The 26,919-nt window shown below is 46.7% G+C and overlaps 2 protein-coding genes and 1 long non-coding RNA gene across 4 annotated transcripts in view; all 3 read left to right on the forward strand.

Moving 5' to 3' along the window:
- The first annotated feature begins 3,057 nt into the window (after positions 1-3,057).
- Positions 3,058-26,919, forward strand: part of LOC144164155 (uncharacterized) — a 62,579-nt gene continuing 38,717 nt past the window's right edge. The window contains exon 1 of one of the 2 annotated variants that reach the window (XR_013321083.1): positions 3,058-3,158. This is a non-coding gene — a long non-coding RNA (uncharacterized LOC144164155). Of the gene's footprint in view, positions 3,159-21,015; positions 21,189-26,919 lie in introns of those variants that run through there. The other variant, XR_013321082.1, reaches the window with a different exon arrangement.
- Positions 7,591-8,935, forward strand: LOC144164185 (uncharacterized). The gene has a single exon (XM_077694691.1). It carries the CDS (start codon positions 7,591-7,593, stop codon positions 8,806-8,808), a length of 1,218 nt encoding a protein of 405 aa, XP_077550817.1. The 3' UTR covers positions 8,809-8,935.
- Positions 8,833-13,648, forward strand: LOC144164186 (uncharacterized; the record flags this gene model as incomplete). The annotated part of the gene is made up of 2 exons (XM_077694692.1): positions 8,833-9,450; positions 13,565-13,648. Coding segments are annotated over 2 exons (702 nt in total), but the record flags the coding sequence as incomplete, so codon positions are not given.

The following is a 26,919-nucleotide window of genomic DNA, read 5'->3' on the forward strand; positions in this document are numbered from 1 at the left end:
GACCGTCTAACATCTCATTTGAGCATCCTCTAATTTCTTAAAAAAAGATTCCACTCGTATGCTTCACCAATACAACTCAACCAACAACCATCCATATATCATGCTTTGATTTAACCTTAGCAAACAATGTCTCTTTGAAGAAATAAAGGTGTGGTTAGGTGCATTTCAGTTGTATGTGGTTTCATGTATGGCAGAGCCACGTGTGTAAATTCAACTTACGTCGCATGGCCAATCCTTGTGGGTGTCGTTTACAGCTTCGCTTTCCAACCACCTTCACAGGGGAGATTGGCGCGCATTTTTTTTATTTGAACTGTTTTTAGTTTTCTTAACGCTTGGTAGCTATTTCGCAGTGCAACCCTTTGGTTTGTCCCAGTAGCGTATTTTTATTTTGTGATTGGGGTCATATACGCGTAAGGTGTAGTCAAACGTCTTTACCAGTTTATATACATATTATATAGATGTGCTTACCAGATTATAATTTATTAGCGTCCGCGACAGAACGAGACTTTTTTGTTTTGTAGATCCTGAAGAAAAATGTTAAAACATGAAAAACATGAAAAAACGTGATAAGCATGCATTTTTCTATGCAATGGAAGTCATGTGGTGTAGTTATTTTCAACAGCTATAGGAATAGCAATTGGTTAGAAAGAAGCTGAAAGTTGAGTTCATTGTGGCCCTGAATTCCCTTAAGTTAACCACGGCCGACAATTATTATTTCACGCTGCCTCTTTTCGCTGAGTTAGCAGGGTTATAAAAGCTTAGTGACACGATCCCATATTGTGTATGTTAGGACTCCGTACCTTCTGCACACTGGTCGGCGTTCTAGAAAACTAGGAGGCGCTTGGAGTATGTCCCCGACGTTTTTAATGCCCCAAATTGCTTATAACTCTGCCCCAAGTCAGAAGTTTTGTGTTTTATTTGAACAACCATTTCAAATTTTGCAATCCGAGCGCCCTTGAAATCTTTGCTGCCTATTACCGAGATACTTACCAAGTTGTTCCGTACATTTCTAACCCATTAATGGTCATTTATTCAAAAAAGTTGAAGCCCGAACCTAAAGCGTTTCCCGAGTGCTCTTTCGGGTTACAAGTTTACAGAACGCTTTGTGATTTGGGCCTTCTTCGCTTTGATAATACTCCCTCGTCATGTTTCGAGGTTACTCATGATACTGATAACATCAGCCGATATTAGTGAGGCAGGAGCCGATAAATTGGACCTTCTACATTGTCGGCGCACTCGAAGTTTGGCGAGACAGGCTTGCGTCTCTCTACACGTATCATCCGCTCGTGCACCTGAATTGTGCTCGAATGCTGATCGCTGTTCCCGGTGTTTCCGTAATAGGGTCAAAGCTTTAAACGGTACACATACTGTCAATCTGACATGTTTCCAGCAGGCCCACTGCACGAGTATGTGACCTTCGGCTATTGTACAAAAACGGAGTGCAAAGACTGAATATGTTTTTTAATCATTTTGCTGAATGAACGCAGACGACGCAAGCTCCTAAGAAAGTAACAATTGTTAGAGTTCCCAGCAACTTCCTAGTTGTAATTAGTGTAAGCACACCACGTGGGAAATTTGGCCACACTTGTGAAGGTTTGTCACCGTGTATATTATTCAACGCTTCCTTCCACACGAGTGTTTTACATTCCTGTGCATAGTCGTTATGATCCGTGTTCCTACCGTGGCTGCGGACGGCCCTGCACGATAAGCACGTTTGAGAATCAGCGCTATGATGCTCAACAAAATTCCCGGCTATATTCTAGGCAAATGCGTATTTTGGCTTTGGATTTATGAGACCCACTTTAGGACAATGACCGCCTTGAAATCGACTATTAAAGAAATCTCCAAGAGCGCAGCTGCTCGCTAACTTCGTGCTGAGCAGCAGCTATGCGGGCGAACGCAGCAGGAGGGTGAAAATCACGAAAGGACGTCGTCGACCTTTGCAATCATGCCGACTCTGCGATGTTGCTAGGCAAAAAGATAAACACGTCATAAGGGTCACTAAGGTTGACGCCTTTAAAATTATAGTGGAGGACATCATTTCCTTCTCAGCAATGTCATCAACTAAAATCAGAGCTATGACAAACTCCGCAAACACCGCAGTTTCACAGGGGAACGAGCTTTGCATGTACAGCAAATCATGGGTTTTTGTCGGCAGTGGCGACTAGCGCCTGCCTCTGCGTATTTTTTTTATAACATTGGTTGGCTTTCTACCTTTTACGCATGTCTCAACTGTCCCGTAACTATCCGAGCAACGGCTAGCTGCTGTATGATAATGTGCATTATTGTTTTTTCAGTGTTGTTGTTTTCTATATTTTATGTTGGTTTTGCCGGTTATTATTTCGTTTGAGATACTTTTATCCTGCGTTAGGTAGATTTCGGCTGTCAAACGTGCCTCAAGTGAACACTATCGCCTATGTGAAATGGTTTGTGAATACGTAACCTGGAACCAAGCAACCACATAGCTTTCGTACAGGGGGATGCACAGGCAAGCTCTAGACCTTGTTTTTTCTAGGACCAGCAAACCAGCTGCTGCCGCTTTCACAGAAATACGAGCGTATACATTTTTCTTCACAGTTTCGAAATTCACCACGATGTCACAATAGAACCTGTCGTACAGGTGCGGAATCCTGATTCCATTTTGCTTAGCATGTAACACGGGACTTTGTGAGGGCGTCGCAATCGTAACTGAACAATGCCGTGTACCGGTTAGCCCCGATACACCACCACTGTATTCATCGGGCCCAAACCCCATGACTGATGTTCCTTCTACAGTACTCCCTGAAGTCAACGTTGACGAATTGCTCAGCATGTCTGAACTGGCCAGTGCCCAAAACCTTCGGAATGAACACTCAACTACTAGAATTCCATTCCCTGCTTATGTTGAACCGTCCAAAAAAACGTGTACATTTTTCTAAGCGTACCCAGCTTCTTGAACTTTACTTTTTTTGACGTGTCCCCGCCGTAACCTTTGAAAAATGCTCCTCACATGCGTCATCGGTTTATTCCCTACTTAAGACTTTCTCAAAAGCCGACGTTTTTAATCGAAAATGTTGGTTACCTTCTCCTTCTTCTCTTTCGTACTCGCCACCTTACTGGAAGCAGGAAATGCTGAAGTCCGTAAACCGGTAACGAACGCAACGTGGAATGGACTAACTGTACGTACACAAACTAATTTTTATTTCAAAACAGCTCCGAATATTCTCCCGCCAATTTCAGCCTAGAAAGTAGGTTTGAACGGATTATAATAATAACCTGCTGCTTCATAACCTGCTGCTTCAATCGACTGCATCAGGCAGTTGACTGTAATCGGTTTGTTCTACAGACGCCCACGCCGTTTGTAGCAATTTCCCTACTGAATTGAATATTTGAATCAAAGAGCGTGAACCACCAAAGATAGCACACATCTTGAAGATGACTCAGTAAATCTTTCATATAATGCGATTTACAGGAAAGTATACCTGGCAAGCTATATGGATAACGAAATAATGTCGACTAATAATTCTCGTTGAATTTATGGAGAAATAAGGGTAGGCAGTCAAGCAATCCAGGGAACGTGAAGGGGGGAGTGTGGTAGGTCATTTATTATGATTAAAGCACGTACACATTTCTTGAAAGAAAGAAAGTTAAGAAAAACATTCCAGCCTGGTGGGATCGCACCCGGCCGGCATGGCAAAAACTTTCCACGATGGGTCGGCAGCCCGTTTATGCTATTAATCGCACAAACACCAACATCCAGGAGGGCCCTCGTGGAAATAGCAGGTTTACGCGTTCCGCAGCTCTTTACAGCAGAGCAATACGGATTAACAACGAACACAAGACGGAACGCCGAAATGTTTCAACTGCTTTTGTGCCCTTCACGTCGCCCGCCAGAGTCGAAACCGCGATTTCTACTCCGATGACACCCGGGGAACAATCTCCGCCGATTCTCCCCAGATTATCAGCTGCCGCAAGTTTACACCAAAACAGCTACTACTGGATACAGCCGTTCGCGGTCACCTCCCCGCCGACCGTCGCATTCGCTGCCGTCGCCCCTCCCCCACTCACCTCCTCCTCCGTATGGCTGCTCATCTTCGTAAAACTAGCTGATGCAGCTCCCGGAGGCGAAGCTGCATTACTGACCTGGCCTGAAAATCTCTTGCTACAGCTGACGACTCAACGTCATCTTTTGGACACTAATGTTGATGTCATACCGATTAGTTCATTGATTCATACTGCCGCCCATATATCTGTTTTGAGTTCAAGCGTTCCTCGACGGCTACGAAGGGTCCTCACACCAGCCAGGACGCATTGCGTTTCAGTTGCCGAGAGAGGAAGGACCAGTGTTACCGGCATGTGTCACTTCTAGCCACTCGATCCCGGTTATGTTTGCCGTGCTGGAAACATTTGCCCACGACACCATGCTCGGCCTCGACTTTCTGCTGACCATGCCACCTAAATATTTATCCGTGTGTCGAACCGAAAAAAACGTCGGTTCGGGTACGGTTTGGGTTCTGGTGAAACAATTTTGTCCCGGTTCAGTTTCGGTTCGACTAAATTACACACCCAACCGGTTCGACAGCCTGAACCGGTTTGGAAAGATTGATTCCAACTAAATACGAAAACAAACTTTAACACTGTAGTTCAAAGGAACCATGACCACAAATACGAGTTCGGTTTAAGCAAAAAATTCTTCGTCCAAAAGAAAGGAATTTGGTCTTGAACTGAACTACTGTGTCGTTGCGAACTAGCTGGTATGCCACTATGTGAAGTAAGTTTAAGCTTCAGAAAAAACCAGGATTTCAATAGGACAGAGCCGCGCGTCTGTCCTATCAAAATCTCTTTGTCCTGATGTTGAGCTTAGCGCTTAAACCTACTTCATACGTTCGTTTTAATGCGAGTAATAATCAGTTAAGCTAGATAGTCCGGGAAAAAAAACGTTACTCCTGTCCACGGGGCACTTTCTTGCCAAGTCCTTATGATGTCACAAGAACATACGTATCCGATTGGCAGCCAGCGACCAAATCCACCACTACAAATCAGGTCTGTGAGATTAAACGGTGCCTCCACGCTTGTTTTATTCTGCATTATAATTACTAACATGAACTTAAGGCTCGGCTAAACCTGTTTTCCCACAAAACTCAAGGTCGCCATACTGAATGGTTCGGAGCTGCATGTAATTAAAACAGTGGAATGGCTCGCTTAGTTGCCCGTAGCTTTTTTACGGCAGCATTCGAACCGACATGATGACATGCAGTCAAGCTCGAGCCCTCACCGTGATGCCGTCCCTTCTTGTCCCACCTGTATCCAGCAGCGAGGAGTCCCTGATAAGAAAGAGCCGCGCGACTACCTACCAAGATATTGGCGTGTTCTTGCCCCCTGGATTCGGCCCGGAAAGTGACCCAACCGCATCGCTTTACGGATGTGGTATTTCTGCCAGCAGTCTGGTCGCCAGCCAGTATGTCCGGTGTGTCGACGACGGGAGCCACGCTGCAGGTCAGGCTCTGTGCGAGCCTCATGCACAAGGCACAGTAAGTCCCAACGGTGTCATGTGCTGTGATGAATGAAGCGTACTCAGGCCAATTAGAAACGCTCTTTGGCCAACCCGTCGGCCGCTTTGACCGCCATAAGAGCATCATCGACGAAAAGCGGAACTCAATTACCCAGGAGATGACTGTCTGCTTAGTGGGTGTAAAAGGACGAGCAGATGACCTCTCCAATCGTGTAGTGGTCATTGAATAGTCGTATCGGCCGGTTGCCCTAGCCCTCACTGCGCCCGTTGTACCTACCGCGCCTGTCATACCAACGTTGGCAACGCAGCACTAGTGTGTGCCACTTCGTTCCCCCATATTTGATGGCTACACATCGTTGGTTGCCTTTCGTATCTAGTTTGAGTCGGTTGCTATGGCGAATGGTTGGTTTCTTACTGAACAGGCTCCTGTTTTGGTGGCACAGCTGCGACTTCCCACCTCTGACGCACTGGAATACTTGCTGGTGTACACAACACTCGACTGGACCATCTTAATGAGGGTCATTAAAGACTGCTTTGGCGACACCCGTTTCACAGCTACATTTTGACGAGCCTGTGAGACAGCACGGTATGACTTTAACAGACATCGCGAATCGCGTGGAGCGACTAACGCACACGGCCCTCGCAGGTTCTCCTAGCATCACGAGAGATCTCACTGACACTGGAGCATTTGTCGATGCCCTGGAGAATCCCAACTTTTAGCGTTTTGTATGTCTCGCTCGGCGGATGCCTGTCCGTACGTCTCTTCGACTGGCGCTCGAAGATTCAGCTCTGGAATATCCTGCTGCACAGCAAGTAGAGCTCGGGTCTCCGTATTCCAACTGTAGGCTCCCTTACCGCGAGACTCCGCAGCCACTTCTTCGCCTGGGTTGTTACCTATGTGGTGCCTCTTGTCACTATGCGCGAAATTGTGACCATTGCGCAGATTTTCTGCCTAGTCGTCCGCGCAACGCTAGGACGTCTCGTCCAAGTCTGGAACCCGCATAACTTAGCAAGCTTCTCGTCTGTCATCACATTTCCCTGCAAGCGGTACGAAATTGTATGTAAAAAGTGCAGAAGCACCGGAAACCACCGAAGCATCGACGTATCAGGTAACCCCTGCACTGTTTCCTCTTCCCACCGCGAGTGCGGGAGTTGTGGACGACGCCACAGTTTCGGCAAAGGTTTCCCACGACATTCCTTACATATGGCTGGACGTGGTCGTGTAGGGTAAATTGCTTAAATCTTTAGTCGACACGGGGGCTGCCGACAACATTTTAGACCGTTCAATAGTCGCCCATGTGCCTCATTTATACAGTCTGTACCTGCCACACGGTTCTTTGCCTTTAACATCGGAGATACAACTGATTGTTTGCGTAATTTTGGATGTGACTATTCCCGAAAGGGTCCACCCTGGCACGTTCGTGGCAGCGGAAAGGCCAATTTGGATGGTAATCGTCGGCAGTGGCTGGTGGCAACAGGCTGGTGTAAAAATATCATTTTCGCCAACGCCTAGGTGCATGCCACATCCAGACACTCCTACCCGTGGGAAAGCTGCTCGTTGGTCCTGCCTTTTCGCACTTATGTTCTCTTTCGTTGTACGTCACTTACTGAATATACGTGCAAACTGCAAAGCTCTTCTTGGTCGTGTCTCTCGGTGTTTGCAGCACCCGAGCCGCACATAAACTACATCGGAGCGGCAACTGCGGCTATCACAAAACTTTACCCGCCAATGGCAGCAAATTGGGTGGAACACCTGCTTGCAGCTAAATCTAAGGACAGCAAATTGAATAGGACCGCAAATCTCCTCGACAGGGAAGACCTCGCGCCATCAGGCTACAGAAGACTTCCACAATGCTACAAGATGGATGATGGTGTCCTGCATGTGAGATGGTGTCGTGGTCACACTCCAGTTTGGGTATAGGGGCTGCCGAAATCTCTACGGCTCCATGTGTTAAGGTCGCTGCAAAATGTGCCTTCCTCCGGCTACTCGGGCTCCACCCGACTTTGAACGATTCTGGTGGCCTAACATGCAACGGGGCGTAAATGACACTTTTTTCGGCCCGCACGACACTTTTTTCGGCCCGCACTCACGCTATATCATGTACCAGGTGCTGATTGGCTTCGTTGCTGCTGCGGCGAGCTGCGTCGGGACGCCTGCCGTTCCTGCGTTCGAGCCGTGGCCACCGATAACGCCGATTCTACTGGAGCGCAGCGGTCATCTTCACAAGCCACCAGACTTCCCGCAAGCATCCCTGCTTCACCTTCGAGACCGGCAGGTGGCCAACCATCGTGGAACATTTCCGGATCCGGTTCAAGACCATAAAAAGGAGCTGCCTAGCGAACGTCGACTGGGGCACGACACTTTTTTCGGCCCGCACTCACGCTATATCATGTACCAGGTGAGTTATTTAACTCACGTAAAATGCTATCGTTCTAACAATGTGATGCTTGTCCAAGTGTCGTGCCCCATAGACAGACGCGTGGTTCGTGCTTGTTTCATGCGTTTTGTTGTACAAATGTTAGTAGGAGCTCTGTCATTTTGCAATTACTTCTCTCTGCTTGTCATGGAATGTTTGCTACTCTTGTCAGGAGATGTTGAGTTAAACCCGGGTCCTATGAATAAGGCTGAACAAGAACAAATACCAAGAATAGAAAAGATGCTTCAAGATGTGCATGCTGGACAGGCACAAATCCTGGCTAAGCTGGAGAGTATAGAATTGAAACAAAAAGAACTAGAAAATCAACTTAGTGGCATTAATTCGAGGGTTGAGGTCACTGAAGATCGAATTATACGCACTGAGCAAAGAGAAAAGGCGATGATGGCCAAGTTAGACGACCTTGAAAACCGAGGTCGCCGGTCAAACTTGGTGTTTTTTGGAGTGCCGGATGTAACTGTAAAGGAAACATGGGAAACGTCCGAAAAATTGGTTAGCAATGTTTGCAGAGATGTACTCGGTCTGAAAGATATTTCCATAGAGCGGGCGCACCGCATAGGGGCGTATAAAAACGGAAAGACTCGGCCTATTGTGGCATGCTTTTCTAGCTGGAAAATGCGAGAAAGTGTGATGCACAATGCCACCAAGTTTAAAGGCACCGATTGCAGTGTTTCTGAGGACTTTAGCCAAGCAGTACAAGAAAAAAGGCGAAAGCTCTGGAACTACGCGAAGGAAACGAAGCAGAATAAAGATAGCCGCGTCTACCTCAACTATGACAAGCTGGTCATTGACGGCGAAAGTTTTATCTGGGACAGTGAAAAAAATGAACCGGTGCCTGTCCGAAAACCTAAGTCGACCACGCTATCAACAGGAAGCGAATGACGGGCTGTGTGCCTAAAAGATAAGACACGGAGCGGTAAGACTTGCGTTTTGCCGGGTGTTCTATCTATTCTTCTCGTAAACTGCCGTAGTATTAAAAATAAAGTAGACGAATTCGCGTCTTTGGTTGCTACTGTTGAACCGCAAATTATTATGGGCACGGAGTCGTGGTTGGACGAAAGCGTGAGAAGTGCAGAAATTTTTCCTTCCGGATATACTGTCTATCGTAAAGACAGGCATCGACATGGCAGGGGAGTGTTTCTCTTAATATCAAGTAGACTAAACAGTGAGCCACTTTTTTTTGACGACGATATGGAATCCGTATGGTGTCGAGTTTTTTTTCCTAAAGGAAAAACTTTAGTAATTGGCACATTTTACCGCCCACCAAATAGTAGTGAAGAACCAATTGGCAAACTTGCTGACGCGCTATCAGTGATACCTGACGGCTCAATTTTAGGGGGCGATTTCAATCTGCCCGACTTTGATTGGATTGCAGGAAACTCGACGAATAATACTTCTCAGCTTTATCGTCAGTTTAAAGAATTGGTGTCTACGTTTGGCTTCAACCAGTACGTTTTCGAACCTACCAGGCAGAACGCAATCTTGGATTTGATGTTATGTAATGACACAAATATTATATCTAAAGTATTTGTTATTCCTGGCATAAGCGACCACAAAGCAGTTGTAGCAGAATTGTCCTTACTCAGTGCTTCGAATCAAATGCAACATCCTCGCCAAGTTTTCATGTTTCATAAAGGAAACTATGAGGCTATCTCTGCAGAATTAGAATCATACCTCGAAATTTTTATTCGGCTGTCTGAATCCCTATAGTTGGAAGAACTTTGGTGTATTTTTCGCGATAAAGTAAAACATGTAACAGAAACGTTTATACCATCGAAGTACCTAACGGCAAAAAAACAACAAAAACCTTGGTTCAGCGCGGAAATTCGCAAGATAATAAGGAAATCCCGGCGAGCCTATAGGCGTTTCTGCAGTAATAGTAGCGAATTTAATGAACAGGTCTTGAAAGACTCTAACAATAAGGTTAAGATTGCAATAAAAAATGCGAAAAGACAATTTTTTGGCCGGTTGAACATTGACCTTAAGCAAAACCCGAAACAGTTTTGGAAATACGTAAAGAAAACCAGGAAAGATGACATTTCTATACAGTCATTATCAGTGGATGGAATCACTGTGCAAGGTAATGCTGAAATGGCGGAAGCATTCAATGCATTTTTCCAGTCTGTTTTTTCACAGAAAACGTCAACTGCTCCTTTACCGTCATGCGTTAGTGATGTAACCCACTCTATGGATGATATCATTATAGATGTTAATGGTATAGATCGCCTCTTACGCGAACTGGACACTTCTAAGGCATGAGGTCCAGATGGGCTATCGCCATTTGTACTGAAGGAGTGCCATGACGTTATTGCAAGGTATTTAGCTATTATTTACAAAATGTCACTTGAGTCAGGCATTGTTCCCAAAGACTGGAAATTTGCAAATGTAACGCCTTTTTTTAAGTCCGGGGATAGAAAAAATGTGAAAAATTATAGACCGATTTCTTTGACTTCAATTTGCTGTAAAATTTTAGAACATATTATATATAGTGCAATATTTCAATATCTCAACTCCATCAACTACCTTACACCTTCTCAGCATGGCTTTCGGAGTGGATTTTCATGCAATACTCAATTAGTAGAATTTCAGCATTAGATATCACAGGCCCTCGATAATAATACGCCAGTAGATGCAATCTTTCTCGATTTCAGGAAGGCTTTTGATACCGTTCCTCATAACCTTCTGGACAATAAACTTGCATCCCTGAATATTAACTATAAAATTCATTCTTGGATACGTAACTACCTGCACGGCCGCGAGCAATGTGTGGTTTTAAATAGTCACAAATCTAGTTCTATTGCGGTGAGTTCTGGCGTACCACAAGGTAGCGTATTAGGACCATTATTGTTTTTAATTTATATAAATGATATAACAGAAAACATTAAGTCCGAAATTAAATTATTTGCTGACGACTGTGTCATTTATAGGCAGATAAATTCACTAAGCGACACATACGCGCTACAAAAAGACCTAGAAACAGTAGCTTGGTGGTGTGACGGATGGGGCATGAACCTAAACATCGAGAAATGTAATCACCTCCGGTTTACACGAAAATCAGCTATAACCCAAGAAAGTTATAAAATAAAAGATACAATAATCACTAGCGTTACAGAGTACAAATACTTAGGTGTATACTTAACTCAGTCACTCAAGTGGATTAAACATGTAGAGTACATAATTACAAAGGCCAGTAGAATGTTATATTTTATCCGTAGAAACTTTAAGGATGCATCCACAGAAGTGAAAGAAACACTGTATTTTATGCATGTCCGATCTATACTTGATTATGCGTGCGTAGTGTGGGACCCACACCAAGAGTACCTTATAGAAAGATTAGAAAAGCTGCAAAACCAGGCAGTGCGTTTTGTTACCAACAAGTACGACCCTTTTGCTAGCATCTCGGCGATTAAAGCTACCCTGAACTGGGAACCACTGCAGTTCAGACGTAAAAAGTTAAGGTTAAAATTTTTCCACTGCATTTACTACAATCGTACAGGTATCGACAAAAAACGGTATCTCCTCGAGCCAAACTACATATCACTTCGTCATGATAATCCAAAAAAAGTGCGAGAGTATTCCCACAGTACAAATATTCTTGCAAATTCTTTTTTCCCTAAAACAATAAGTGACAGTAATATGTTGTCAGAGGAATTGGTTAGTCTTCAAAATAACGATCTTTTTTTCTCCCGCTTATGATCAGTGTGGTGTTCGTTTTTTTTTAATCACTACGAATAAGTGCTTTTGAAAAAGTGTATGGATGTATAAATGTATTTGTATACTCTGTTCTGTACACGTTGCATGTCCCCCCTACAAAAATGCCCTCGTGGCGATGTAGGTATCTTGTAAATAAAATAAATAATATAGCTGCATGTCAGACACGCCTATTTCAAAATCTGCCCCTATATGCTACGCAGCCTCCCATCCAGACAATTTTGTCACCAAATTGACCTTTTGAACTGGTCTTGTTGCACTACCTTAGTCTGTTCTAGAAAACACAAGCCGGCAACAGGTACATACAGGCAAATAAATAAGATGTAGACGAAGTGCTCTTCAGCAGATCACTGCTCTGTCGGTCTTCTAAGATTTTGCGTTTTGATCGTTTACCTCGTTTGGACGCCGCTCCCTCGCAGCGGAAATGATGGGAGTGGAACCTGTGGACAATCTGCCAGGTAACCCGCAGTTGCATAGCGTCACGCCAAGGAAGCGAATCTGCCTGCCGAGTGAGGCAGGCTCCGACGACACCGAGCTGTACTCTGCACCCAGCGATGCCAGCACTGACGGCGACTTCGAGTTAGTGCTCTGAAAGAAAGTGAAAAGGAGGCTTTGGGCAGCGGCTTTTAGGTCGAGTGAAGCGTCCTCAACGTCGAGCACATTGACCGAAACTAGCCCCGCAAGGCCGGAGTCACCGAATGACGTCAGGATGCGCAATGGGCAGGCAGTTTCTTTTTGTCTTGGAAGCAGTTCTGCTGGGGAAAATTGAGGAGGTCAGAGATAACCCACGAAAGAATATTTCGGCCATAGACGTCGAGCATTCAGCTGCCATCGAAACATTGCATCAACTGGCGGTGCTGTGAGAAGTGAGTTCTCAGCTTCACATCTCCAGGCCAGGGAGCTTCTGTGGGCGTCGTCTATGATGACGACCTTTCTATTCCAGCTGCCGGCTTACCCATTCTCATTAAACCGGTGACGGAAGGCACGACCATGAAGCCACTGACTCGCCTGGAAAAATCAAGCTGCGTTAGGCTTCTGTTTCAAGTTGACTGCCTCCGGGAACACGTGAAGGTTGGCCAATTTTGGCATAAAGTTCGACCTTGTTTGTTACGGCATGCTGGTGTCTACTTATTTTGATAACAGCGCTAGGACAGGACACAGAGGAGGCGGCAAGAGATTGGGCGCTGGAAGCGTCCTAGTGCTGTTATAAAACTAAGTACATGCCGACAAGCCCGTATTAACAGATTTTCAGTTCATGTTGCGCTCCCAGCGCCCAGTCTTGTGTCGCCTCCTCTGTGTCCTGTCCTAGCGCTGTTATCAAACTAAGTATGTACCAACAAGCCCGTATTAACATAGTTTTTCAGTTCATGTTACGCTCCCAGCGCCCAGTCTTGTGTCCTCTGTGTCCTCTCCTAGCGCTGTTATCAAACCCAGTATGCCCCAACGAGCCCGTAATAACAATTTTTGAGTTCATGTTGCGCTCCCAGCGCCCAGTCTTGTGTCGCCTCCTCTGCATCCTGTCCTAGCGTGTTATGCCCCAACAAGCCCGTATTAACACAGTTTTTCAGTGCTACAGTTGCCGACGGGTTCATCGTACCTTTCGCCCAAGACTCCAACGGCCTCTGCTGCGTTGCGTGTCTGCTGAATCAGACCAATCTGGTCTCCACAGCCGTCGCTGGCCAGCAGTGCCTCCCACTGCTTTTAATTACGGTTTCTGATATTGGGGAGAGCCGTTCTGCTTTGGCCTTCCCATGTGCTGTGGTTGAGGGTGGTTTTTTGTGATGGCGCAATGGGCATCCGTCTGCATATCGAGACGGATAAATTTTGCTCAAGGAACGTGCTCGTCTGCAGCTGTCTCCGGTCGGTGGCTTCTGCCATCATCAGGAATTCGTGTGGCGGAGGGTGCTTTTTGCTCACACCCCTGTAGTATGCCAATGTGGCCGAGTATTACAGGGGGACTGGCGTGGGTTCTTCGAGGTCTGATTCATCGGGTGCACTGTTGGTAGTGTAGCCTCGAGCTACCCTATGTGTCTCTACGTTCCCCTCTCTGTCAAAGTGCGCCGGGGCCCACATGGTCCTATGATGGATCTTAGGTGGATGATCAGAGTGTTGGGTTACGCCGCCTTTAGCCTGGAGGTGTACACAGAGTGCGCCGTGGCTTATTTGTCCCTTCAAAAAGTGTCGACAGTCCTCTTGCGACTCGGAAATTATTGCAAATGAACGGCCCGTCCTGACGTCTTCCACCACTGCCAAAGCGGCAGCTAGCTCCTCGGCTTCTCTCACGGTGGATGCCAAACGTTCCTTCTCAGAAACTTAATCCACCTTAAAAATTTCCCATAAATCTTGTCGATTAACCCCTGTCGATCACTTCGTGTTGTTGATCAAATCGCTCTAGCGCTACAAAATGCTAGCCTCCTGGTTAGCTCAGTTGGTAGAGCGACTGATCCGGTTAAGCGGTGGCCCCGGGTTTGAATACTAGACCAGGACAAATTTTTCTTCACCTGCAGCGAAGTTTCTTAGAAAGCAGTCCAGCTTTCCTTTGTAGCCGCACGGCTGCATTAACGTTGATATCACAGTTTCCTTCGCAGAAACTCACTCCACCTTCGGGATTTTTCCTAAATCTGGTCGATTAACTGGTGATAATATGGAGGTCTGATTCTATGACTACGGCGACCCTTCGTCTTTTCTTGGATCTTGTGGGGCTGCGTCCACGTACACTGTATTCTTGGAGGACAACGTGCGGCGAATTAAATCCGCTCGCGTTTGGCCCCTGCCTTGGTGAGGGCGGAGTCCATGATTTTAGTTATGGGGGCCACGTGAAACTTCCAGCGGATGCCATCAGGAATCTTTCCTGTCTGTGACATTTCTCCTATTTGTTCCGTGTAACCCAGCTGGTGCAGCGGCGTCCTGCCCGCCAGGGTCTGCATCAGCCTCTCAGTCTGCGCCTTGAGCTGGGCTTCTTTATGTTCTTGAGATGTGTTATAGACCCCTAAGACCAGTAACCTTAATGTTTATGTGCATATCGGTAACCTTAGCGCCGTCTTGTATACTTTTCTTATGGTTATTTCCCCCTGTTGCTCTTCGGAAAGGTTCATGCTCTGGTAGGGCAGACTGTATGTCACTCTGCTGCCTAGAAAGCTGGCACAAGCTTCAAAATATCTTCCCTCATTCCGGTGCGTCGGTTAGCAACTCGCGTTATCATCTTCGAGACCTGCGTCGTCGTGGTTTTGAATAAGGCTAGGGTCTGGGTACTCCGTTGGTAGGATTGAATCCACATCCCTAGTATTTGAACCGTTGTTTTTCTGGTATATATTTGCCCTCGAGATACACCTTCAGGCGGAGATATGGATCCACGGGAACAGTTCGGTTTAGCTTGCGCCGGCAGATTTGGAATATTTCCGATTTTTGTTGAGCGCTCGAGCCCTTGTCCGTGGGCGTACTGTTCGACGCATGTGGCTGCTGCCTCTAGCTTGGCTTTCTCTTCCCCCAAAGATACCTTGCTTATTTAGATCGTTATATCATCGGTGTACATGGCATATTTGAATTCCGGGATCGCTTGCAACTTTCTTGCCAGGCCTAGGCCACTTCATTTTTCAGCAGTGGTGATATTATAAAGCCCTGTGGGGTGCCTTTGTTAGGTATTGTGAATTTGTTAGGGCTAGCGTCATTTATGCCAATCGTGGCTATTTGACTAGAAAGAAATCTGTTCACATAGCCGGGGATTCCTTTGCCACAGTTAAGTTAATCTAGGCCTGTTAGTATGGTCACGTGGCTGACGTCGTCAAACGCTCTTTACGAGTGCTCTTCAAATGTTCCACGTTCGTGATGTGCCCAGAGTGCCACGTATAAGTTGCTGAATTGTTCCCAGTTGAGTCTGGCTAGCTGTGTGGCGCAAGCCTTATCCTTAGCTCCACCTTCTTCAGACATAAGCTTCAGCTCTCTGTTGCGCTTTTTTGTCTCCATCAGTTTACTAGGCCCCCGTCTGTCTTCCCAGAGCCGCAAAGGGTACCCGTCTTCCTCTCGAGTGCCTGCTCTGCGTTCTAAGCATCTCGTGCATTTCTCGTGGACGTCTCCACGCGTGTTGCACCACTCAGTAAGTGATGTTATTTTCCCAAGCTGGTGTTCACTTTCGGTTCTTAATGCGTTGCAATCCGTCATTTTGCCTTGTCCATTTCTCTTTGAAAGGATATTATTTGCGCGTGTTGCATGAAGTAATCACTGACTCGTGTTTCTTGGAGGTTCTGCCACCAAATTTCCTGGAGGCCTTTGATATATGCATGGTCAGGACATGTGTCTTTGCAGACGCTAATGCCAATTCTTGTAGGAGTTGCTGGGTCTGACCGGAGCACGAGGTGCAGATAATCTGCTGCCTGGGTGATTGTTTTTCTCTTTGTGTCTGTCGTCGGGTATCCCCAGCTGTGGTCACGCGCACTGAAATCTCCAGCAATAATTAACGGGCTGTTCTTTGCTAGGTTACATACGCCGTGGAAGAGCTCGGCGAACTCGTGTTTTTGTCGTCGCCGTGTAGGGTAGAGGTTGGTAACAAATACGTTGCTTTTTCCAGCACGCTTCGTTTTTTTCTGACAATTTCCACTATCACGTGTTCAACATTGTTGTTCGGTATGGCGTCATGCCTGATGGCTGTTGCTGTCTTTTCTACCAAGGTAGCCACTTTACCTCCAGCGCCCTCCTCAAACACATAGTACCCTACTATGGTACCTTCAGTACCCTACTCAGGTCTCCTGGACCGCGATTACAGTAAGCGGCGTGAGCTGTGTGTTTGTGTGCTGTTGAAATGAGTCTTCCTTGCTGCTGTAGCTTGGGCAGTTCCACTGCCAGGAGTCTAATTGTTCTTGGTCTTCCCGCCGTGTGCTTCCTATGTTAGTCCTGGGAGTTAAAGCTGTTGCCTGAATTGTTCCGATGTTAACCATAGCTACTAAGCCTGCTCTGTGGTAGATGAGTTTTACCTTGTCTCTGATATTTCTTCCGGTCAGGTGCGATTTTTTCAGTGAATTGCGTGATTTGCTGCTTCATTTGCTTCAAAACTTGGATGGTTGGCATTGTGATGTTGTTCATGTCTGCTTGTTCTGCAAGTATTTCTGCTGACGGGGCGGTTACTTCTTTCGCTTTTTTTTAATCCATGAATTAATGCGCGAAGTTGTATTAGCTCGTGTTTATGTTGCCCCTGCTTCAATCTCAGAAGTTTCAGTTCACGGCGTAATGTTTGTTTCTCGGTGAGTGGTTTTTGGTGTTCGCTGGTGCGCGGAGCAATTTTAGAGGTTACATCTGCTGGCCGGTTTACCTTGCTGCCGCTGTCACCGCCATGAGTCGACTTTTGGTTTTATTTCATTTTCTTCCCGTGGTTCTGCTGGGGCTACTGCTGATGGTACGTCTCTTGCTGACCTCCTGCACGAGGGTAACAGCGACCATGACCACTACCGGGACCTCGAACTGCTAGTTGAGCTTTCTTTATCAGTGCTGAATCACCATTTGCGTTGTTGCTTCCGCCGACGTTCTACACTATGGCTGCAGCTCTTGTTCTGGGTATGTGTGCTTACGTCCCACCGTGTTTGGCGTCGTCTAGTAGTTTTCAGTCGGTTCGGGCATTTCTTGGTGCCCGTTATGTGGTCTTCTCCGCAGATTCCACATTTACGCGTCACGCATGATTGTCACTGGATCTAAGATACCGCACTGCCTGTTGGCTTTGGCGTATGGAGTTGGGCGAACATCGCAACAGTGTCCTTGCTGCAGACACGCGTGACACACTTGGCAAGTAAGCCTGTACGGCAGGCTACCTCACTCTAGGAGTACAGTTCATAGCGCGGATATAAAGGTCCGCGGAAAGTGTTTACTGCTGTTTTGTATTTACCCTGCACTGGTGAGTCTCAACTGTGACGGCTTGCGTTCTAACTCTGACGTGATTGAGCAGTTCATCTGTCAATGTTTCGGAATCCATTCCGGGATCGATAGTGCTATCCATTCCGGGATCGAAGACAATTACAATAAACCTAGTGAAAATGCACCAAGGGCTGTGAGCCAGGTAGACAGAGAGAGGAGCTTTTAAAGAAGCAGATCACGATACTGACTGCTTTTAACGTGTGAATAAAGCAATGCTGTTCTCGTAATTGGTGCCCGCAGATATAAACATATGTGCATGTGCGTGTGTGCGTGTACGTGTGTGCGCGCGTGCGCATGCGCGTGCGCACGTGCGTGTGCATGTGTTTGTGTATGTTTGCGCATGCATGTGTGTGTGTGTGTGTGTGTTGCACGTGCGCGTGTGTGGGTGTGTTTGTATGCGTGCATGTGCGCGCGCGTTTGTGTGTTTCACATCTCGCTGGGACCCGTGCTTGCGCTGATACTTTTGTAATTACCATGCTACCTTAAATGCTAATGTAGACCTGAGAAACACGTATATAACACGGGTTTCTATGTCGAAGGTTACAACGCGTCCCCTGGCTAGGATTGGAGGTGTTGCAGGAAATGCGCGTTTAACTCGCTATCCGTAAGCTTCAGATTACATTTCCCGAACAAACTTCACCGTTTTGCCTTCAATTTTATTCTCCTTGCGCCATCTGCCATTTTTTGGAACTATATCCTAGCCACGCCGACCCTTGGCACGGTATTTTTGCGTTTAATGCCTCCTGGACTCCTGGACTCTTTCGCGCACGTGTGTTTCCCAACGTCTTGGGGCGAAAAAAATAGTTAATGCTCGAACCAAAGATGAAAGCTAATTTGCATAGTTACCAGTCAATATACAGACGTTCGTTGAAATGAGTAAGAAAAAGTTCACATAATTTAGGTGCATGTGCTAATTAAAGTCATTTTTGCACTTTTTAGTAAGCACACGTATATCTTTAGGAACAAAATAAAAACTTGCTCAAAGAAGCGTTTTATTATTGGCAGCTGAAATGAACAACGGCTTAACGCACACTTATCACACAGATTACTTTTTTTTCAGGAGTCGTCCAACGTAACCCTTTTCTGACGTCTTTCACTCTCAACATTACAACAATTGTTCCTTCCAATAAACATTGGTTCGAAGGACAGAAAAGAGCACGGCCACCCGTTATGGGCACGAAGCAATGACCGTCTATTCTCAACTAAATCGCCTTGTCTTCCCATGGCTGCATTGTGACCGCACGTTTTGATAACAAAAACAAAACCCTTTTTTGCGTAACGTAATTTATACCCAGCAAGTTTGCAACTGCGGTATCACCGAAAGAACGCGTTGGTTCTCTCGAGAGCGTTGTGCGAGACAGAGCATGTGAAATAAACCCGTCTTGTTGCCATCGCAGCTATGGCCTCGATACTTTGACATGCGTAGCACAAATGCTAAAAAACCATTTCGAGGAGTTCCGAAGCATGGCGGCTGTTCATTCCATCCATCAGAGTACTCTATACTCTGCCATCCATCGCTGCGGGCTCCGCGTTGCAGCAGAAAATGTAGGCCCGGCGTCTTCGGAGTTACCCACTACCAGCAAGCCGGCAGCTGAGCAAGGGCGCGCGGACAGCTGATCACGGAGGCCATTAACACGCAATCATGCGCTCCGATTGCCACTGCCAGATGGCGTCTTTTTCTACGCCTTTGTTTTTCGACCGTGGCTGTAGCATTTCATTTTCTTTCACAAAAGTCAAGAATAAAAGTATTTTTAATAACGGAAGACTACGAATATCACTTATGTTTTGCCTCACATGTGCATAATGTGTTCTTTTGGCTCAACATTGGTGAGAAGTATGACCATTGCCATCAGATATAGATATTTAAACATGACTCTTGCTATATACAAGGATCGTTGTACCGTTGCCTTATCTTTGGCTTGGTGAATAAATCCAGGGACAGACAGACAAACAGACATACAGATACACCAGAATTTCCGCGTTCAAGTACCCAAGCAAAAACTAGCGTTTTTTTTAAATAAAATGGGCTCACTGCCATGCAACAACATCACAGCTAAAACCTGCAAAGTAACACTTCCAAAACGGTTCCCAAACGCACTGGAAGCGCACATAGAAAAGGGCAATGATACCTGCAAATCGAACCATCGGACGTCGCATACGGCTCCGAAGTTTTCAAACTGGAATAAAGTAGAAATACAGACCATTTGCAGCGAGCAGTAGGACTGACTTCAAGCCGTGCATTTGCATATTCAACGTGTCTACACAATACAGTCAGTGGTTTGTTTAGAAACATGAAACACATGTGTCAGAATAACTATAGACATAAACAAAGCTTAAAAAGCGGTTTTATCTTACTACCACACATGTCTGCCCCAAATTGTCGCAGCAGAGCTTTAAAATTTAAAATACCAATTGCAAAATCGTGTACCCCGAATTTCCGACGAGTCAAACGATTGCAGCGTTTACAATGACGAATTAACACTTTTGTTAACAGCATTAATCTGTATTGGGGGCAGCTTCACCCGCTAACAGCGCCACTATCATCATCGCCACTGCATCCCACAATCATCAGAAGCAGCGGTGCTTGCCCGGCTGCGTCAGCATTGCCACGCGCCACGGGGGGAGCCCTGTAGCACCAGCTGCAGCGACATCGCTGGATCGAGCGCCGCTCCTCGCGCATCAGCCCGATCGGCAGGGTCACAGGCTGAGTGGCCGCGCGGGCGCACGAGGACACGGAGGTCTCGCTGGTGCTCGCTAAAATAGAATCTGGTTTTGCCTTGCGACGAACGGTCGTCCTGTCTGAGGCTCCTTCCTCTCGCCCGACATAGCGCCCTACAAATCAATGGTCTAGCGTAGTGAGTAACAGCCATGAGTTACCAGACGAACATGCTGACTTCAAAGTTGTCCGCAAGTGTGTGTCTTTTGTAGCGTGAGCTACACTGGCCGAGGTTGAGCAGTTTTGTGTGGCTCCTGGAAAGTCCTGCTGCGCATGCGCGAGGAGCAGTGACGTCACACGGCGCACAGAACGTTGCTCACTGCCCGGCGTCTCTCACACACCATACGCGCCCAGCGTCTTCGTCTACCACCATTACGCTCGTTGCTGCCCGGTCCACTTGATGATCATGCGAGGGGGGGCCCGGTGTGGAACCGATGGCTCATGCGTCGCAGCAAAACCTGCGTGCGCCTGTGAATCAGCTTAGCTCTGGGCCGATTGGTGACGCTGCGCCGGATCCGCTTGATAAATATACATGTGTCACATAGTACGTATACAATGTGTGTGTCATTGAAGCAGTTGTTAGCATTATAATCATGCTTATCCTAGACAATCAGGAAAGTTAAGAATAACCAGCTCGACTACGCTACGAGCTGAGCTACCAGCTCGCGCTGCGTGTACCCTGGCAAAGCCCAGATAAGCAGCTGTTAATATTTTTTCTACTAAATATAACCGGTACTGTGTTTTCTTTTTTGTTTCAGTTATTCTCTCAAAACTTTGCATCTTTTTATTTGTTCAAAAGCACGCACAATTTTAGTCGACCCGAAAACGAATCTAAATGCCTGGAGACTGGATATTTGCGATTCCCCGATACCGAACCTAACAAAATTAGTATGTACTTTTACTACCGCAACCTAACCAACCTGACAAACCAAACACGGTAAGAGCGCTTTTTCACTTGTTAATTCTATTATGGACTACTCAGATTTATGCCAATTGGGAGGAAAACATAATTGTGAGAAAAACAATGGTGGGGAGGCACTTTGGTGCTTCAGAATAACCACCGTGGGCAATTTTGACAGCGGGGCTGTTGTTACTGACTAAGTTTGCCGTTGCAGGAAAAAATACCAAGAAAATGCCGAGCGCTCGTGAGCGCGTGCCTCGCGGCTACAGCCCAGCATCTTTGGCGCGTACAGCAGTTTTAACAAAAACAAAACTCGAAAGAACTGTCAAGAGCGAGAAAATGGCCAGCGCTCGTGAGCGCGTGCCTCGCGACGACCGCCGTGTCGCCGTCTTTACCCGTCTTTAGCCGCCGTGTCGCCGTGTCGCCGTCTTTAGAGGCTTTAGCAAAACAAAGATTCAAGCGCTCCCTTCGGGCCCTCCCGCGCATATAAATAAACTTCAGCGCTAATGCTAAAGCTAAAAATACACCTAGCTTGTAAGAGTCACCGCGACCGCCGCATTCTCTGGAAGCCATTACGGATAATTGCAGACACGGCTACGAGTGTGTCAATCTTCCCCGAGACTGCTTGCAGATCGAACCACCATAACGTCAACTCATTTGTGTTTGTCCGGCTGTTGCTTTGTGTACACTAGCTTTTTTTTATTAAAAAGCAGTCATTACATTATTTTAAATGTTTCTGAATTGCTGGTGATTACTTCTCACATATAATCTGTATACCAATTTGATCACCGCTCTTGAATGTTTTCGCTAAACGTCAAAGTGTCTTAAGCCTACCTAAAACGCTCTAACGTAACGGTACTACACCCGATAATATTTGCCAAACCGTATCTGGAATTTACTATCGAGAAACATCGGTATTACTATGAACAACCTTCAAAGCTATGATAATATATACCGGTAATTGTGAACACAGAAAGAAAACTTTAGTGGTTTCGCTCACTGCATATCAGCCCCTTTTAAGTAATTTCGCTGCCTCATGATATCGGGCTACGAGATAGTTAGACCCCGCTATTGGCGACCACAGCATTATCAATCCGCAGCAGGTGTTCAGGTCAGCAGAAACATGACCCGCTGTAAATGGAGTGCACTGTAAATGGAGTGTAAATGGAATGCTGTGCCTCGTCGGGCGTTTGTTGCACGTATCATCTCCGACAGCGGCCTAAGGGGTTCCGGAAGTTAAATTTAAAGCTTCGCCATTGTAATCGCGTGATGCGGCCAGACAGTGTCGATATTCAATGATACTGTTATAAAGGAGGAATCTCTGCCGAATTTTCATTAGACTTGGTTATAGTTTCGAAAGCAGTTTAAACTTTCTTGGGATGTACCGTCTGTTGCAGATTTTTCATCCTAAGGCAACATTATTAAATGTTTCGCCGAAATATTGAAACGAATATTTAGTGCGATAGGAAAGGTCTACCTGGTTCAAAATTGCTCCAGAAAGGCTTCACCACTGCACTCCAAAATGACCAATCATTGTCACCAAATTTATAAGTTTGGCGAATGAAGAGTAACAGCTTGTGATTAGAGCAAAATATAGTATCTTCACTGTGACAGCAGCGCAGATGAACGTCTTGGGCTGTTGTCACAGTGAAGATACTCTATTTTGCTTAAATCGCATGCGGTGCCTCGTCATTCGCCGAATTTATAAATTTGGTCACGATGATTTGTCGTTTTGGAGTGTTGTGGTGAAGCCAACCTGCGGCTATTTTAGAGAGCGTAGAGTCGGCTACAATTCATAAGCGTGCAAATTCATTGCAGAATAAGATAAAATGCACAAAAGCAAAATATAATATTGGCATGATCAGAAAAATGTGCATTTTGATTAAACAAGTAAAGCAGTTTACATGTCCACTGAAAATTTCTTACAAGTTCAATTCCAATTGGTAATACATTCTAAACTTTTGTACCAAACAGCTCGATGAACGTTTAGCCATACATGATTTCACGTACACAAAAATTGATATTCCCATTTGTAGGCTGTTTAATCTTACGAATATTTAATGAATCCAAAGTAAGAGAAAGGCGAGCCAAAAATTACTGTGCTGTTGACTAAGAGGGAAATATTTAATGAAAAAGATATAGGTAATACGCAACTATAAGTTCTCAAATATAGTGCTGTTTTTGGTAATAAACAGGAGAATACGTTGCTGCTCTTAACGATCGTTTTCGTAATATTCGAAGAGGGGTTAAATGGGTTCCGTGTATTACTGCTTACGTTTCATTGCAGCAATTTGTAAGGCAGCGTTTTCTACCTAGGACACTGTACGTCTTGACCAAAAAGAGGTCACATTTAACACGACAGAAGTTTTCAACTCTACTACTTTTGCAGCTCAACGAAATTTACCCCCAGGTTATTTACACTTGAAAAACTACAAATTTTATTTATTGCTAATAGTATTTATTTTTGTAAAGAAACAACCACTCTGAAAGGCCTGATTATTCCACTACGACATTACTTTTGGTGTTTGCAAAACTACAACAATGAAACTAACAGTGTCGTCTGCGAACATTAAAAACTCTTAAAAGGAACGGAGCCACATAGGTCATTTATGACAAAAAAAATTGGCCCGAATACTGAGCCTTGAGGTACTACACACGTGACTGCTGTATGAGCAGAACCAGACATACCAATTAACACTTTCCGTTGTGTGGATGATGACTCTTTCAAAGAACTTCTTGAGCTATTCACATACCCGTGTTTCCAGCTTCTGTAGGAACAGCCTACGGCAAACTGCTCCAAGTGCTTTCCTAATATCTCAGAACATTCCCATTGTGACTTTGTTTGCATGAAGGGCGGAGGGAAGGATCTGAGAGAGAGTTAGAACAGCCATGGCTGTAGACGTATGTGTAACAGAAGCATGCTGTTGAATACAATCTATGTGGTTTCCGTGATTAAATATATTTATCTCTACTTAGATATGTTTTCAAATTAGGCTGAATATATATATTGGCCGGCACTAAAAACGATCGTTTAAATCCCACGAATAAACCTCTGCACGACATCCGCGTGTTTTACAGCAAAGCTTGTGGGAATTGTGGCAGCCCGCGATCCCGACTCGGTACGCGGCCGCGCGGCTTGCGCGGGGTTGCGCAACAAGACGGCAAGAATAGAGGGGTTTGCTTGGGCGTCGCGAGATGGCGCCACCGGCGCGCTTGGGAGCTCGGAGCTCGGAGTCGCTTCGGCGGGGAGGCGGCTGCGGAGAGCGGCGGACTTCGGCTGCGGTGCTCCGTGTCGGCGGGCGGCCGCTCCGAGCGAGGACGAGACGGCGTGCGGCTGGTGCGGCAGCGGAGCGACCAGGCGCCTTCCCCTTCGAGCCGGGACGGATCATCGTCCACCGGTAGCGGCGGAGTCGAACGACTCCGGCCGCTCGAGCAACGCGGGACCCGTCGATGACCGAGAAGACGGGGCCAGCTAGGGGAGGTTTTGGGAATAAACCCCCCTTGGAGGTTGGCATCGGTTGCCTTTGTCTCTTGCCTGCCTCTCACGCCAGCGCCGTCTACACGGCAGCCGCGTGCGGAGGATCGTCGGAGTATGACCCACACCACAAATTGGCGCCCCAACGCAGGGCCTCGACTGCAAACGCAGTTGAGGCGCATACAGGCAAGATGGCAAACAACGCAACGACGGAGCGACGGGAGGAGGCTGGAGGCAGGTAGGCCTACTGTCAACATGGCGGCGGGTTGGCTCCCCCGCCGCGCCGTGCCCGCGCACACGCGCCGGCGGCAGCAATGAATTGACCCCCCAAACACCGAATGGTGCGGCGTGCTCTGCCTACAAGGATGCAGCGATTGGTAGTACGCAAATGCGCACCATAAACCCGTGACTACAGCGCTTCGACTTGGCCGATGCGACTTTGACAAAGAGCGAGGAGGACGTTGAAGGTCAGTCTTTTTCTTTTGCTACGGATGGTGTGAAGGGAGACGAAACCGCCTCCACGCTAGTGGGTGCTTGCGTCTCGTGGTCGGAAAAGTGGAGAAGGTACCACCCGAGATTGCATTCGGGCCGTAAGAGCTTCGCGTGGCTCGGCAGGGGGTTCGTTCTTTTCGGGAGGCGATCGTCAGTGTTTGTAAGAGACGGACCTCAGGCGAATATCACCGGAGAGCCGCGCCCGTAAGCCGCTTGTAACACGGTGGGCGCTGGCGTTACGGCAGCCTGTATGCTGCGATCGGGGATAGTCCGGGTGTGTGGGCGAGCGTTATGTGGGATTCAGTGTATAGATGTGTGTGTGCGGGCGCCCGTAAGCCGCTCAGATTGCGGTGGGTGCTCGGTCTAGTGCAGCTGGTAATGTTGCGACCTAGGGTGGTTCAGAATGCGTGTATGAGTGCGCGCCTGTAAGCCGCTAATATGGCGGTTGGCGCCAGCAGCTGATATTGCTGCTAGTGAGTTATAGGAGCCCTGCCAGCTTGATGCTAACGCAGCATTGCCGAGTAACGCACCCGGGCAAAGAAAACTTGAACGGGTATTTCGAAGCCACCATCCGTATTATGTCAGACGAGCTGCATCCGAGTAGGCTGTCTCGCCAGTGACAGGAGTTGGCGGAAATCCGCTGCTCCCTTCCTCCATAATCGAAATCGCTCGCATTAAGGGGTGAGAGCGGAGCCCTCCGCACACGGACGGCAACGGGAGTCACGCCAGTTGCCACCGCCATGGACAGCGAGGACGGACCAGCTGAACCACCCGGCGGCACCACGGTTTCATATATAAAAAGGGACACAATATACCACCTTCATCAGTTGATTCTAGGCTACCTTGGGTAGACCACGAAAGTAAAGACACCAGAAAAAGAGAAAGAAGAAGAAAAAAAACACCACCCAAGAAAATTGTCACGGCGTTGTCAGCAGAAAATTGTCATGATTAAGATGGCGTCCACATACTCACAGCAGGGGCTGGCAGGTAGGCAGTATCCTACATAGGGGTCGGCCAAACCGGTAATGATTCCGGTAGCAGGCACACCCCTACCCAGGGATACTGGCCATGCCTTGTAAAGACTACGGTTGCGTAAGCTACTTTGAGTGAAAAAGCACACAACAGCATAGAAATCACGTAAACCTACTATCATTAAAAAGGCGTCCACATACTGACTGACAGAAGGCACATGCTTACGTATGGGGTCTGGCAATACCGGTAAATATTACGGTAGCAGGCACACCCCTCCCCAGGGAGACTGGCCATACCTTGTAAAGTACGGTTTCGTATGCTACTTTGAGTGCAAAAGTACGCACCAGCATAGAAATCGCGTTAATTTATCATTCTTAAGAAGGCGTCCACGTACTCACTGACAGAAGTGCATACCCAGGGGGACTGGTCATACTGGTAATGATAATGGTTGTGTAAGCTACTCCGATTGTAAAGGTACCCAAAAGCATAGTAATTACGTACTGACGCCACCGCGCTTTCATAAAGAGGGATATATAAAGAGGGATACTGGTACAGCACCTCATTCAGTTCATTCCAAGCTACCTTGAGTGGACCACATGAAGTAATCATGACAGAACAGCCTGAAGAAGTAGAAGAACATAAAATACTCGTGAATATTATTGTGCAGTAATTGTCCCTGAATATCATTGTGCATTGTGTTTACGTACATTTCACTTGTAAACAGTTTCCTTCTTTGTACTGCCACGTGTGAGAATTCACGCTACGTCACATGGGCAGTCGCTGTTGGTGTCGTTTAAAGCTTCGCAGTCCATCTACCTTCACAGCATG

The sequence above is a fragment of the Haemaphysalis longicornis genome, unplaced genomic scaffold (assembly GCF_048455015.1).
Source record: "Haemaphysalis longicornis isolate Haplotype H1 unplaced genomic scaffold, Haemaphysalis longicornis Haplotype H1 scaffold_13, whole genome shotgun sequence".
NCBI classification, from domain to species: Eukaryota; Metazoa; Arthropoda; class Arachnida; order Ixodida; family Ixodidae; genus Haemaphysalis; species Haemaphysalis longicornis.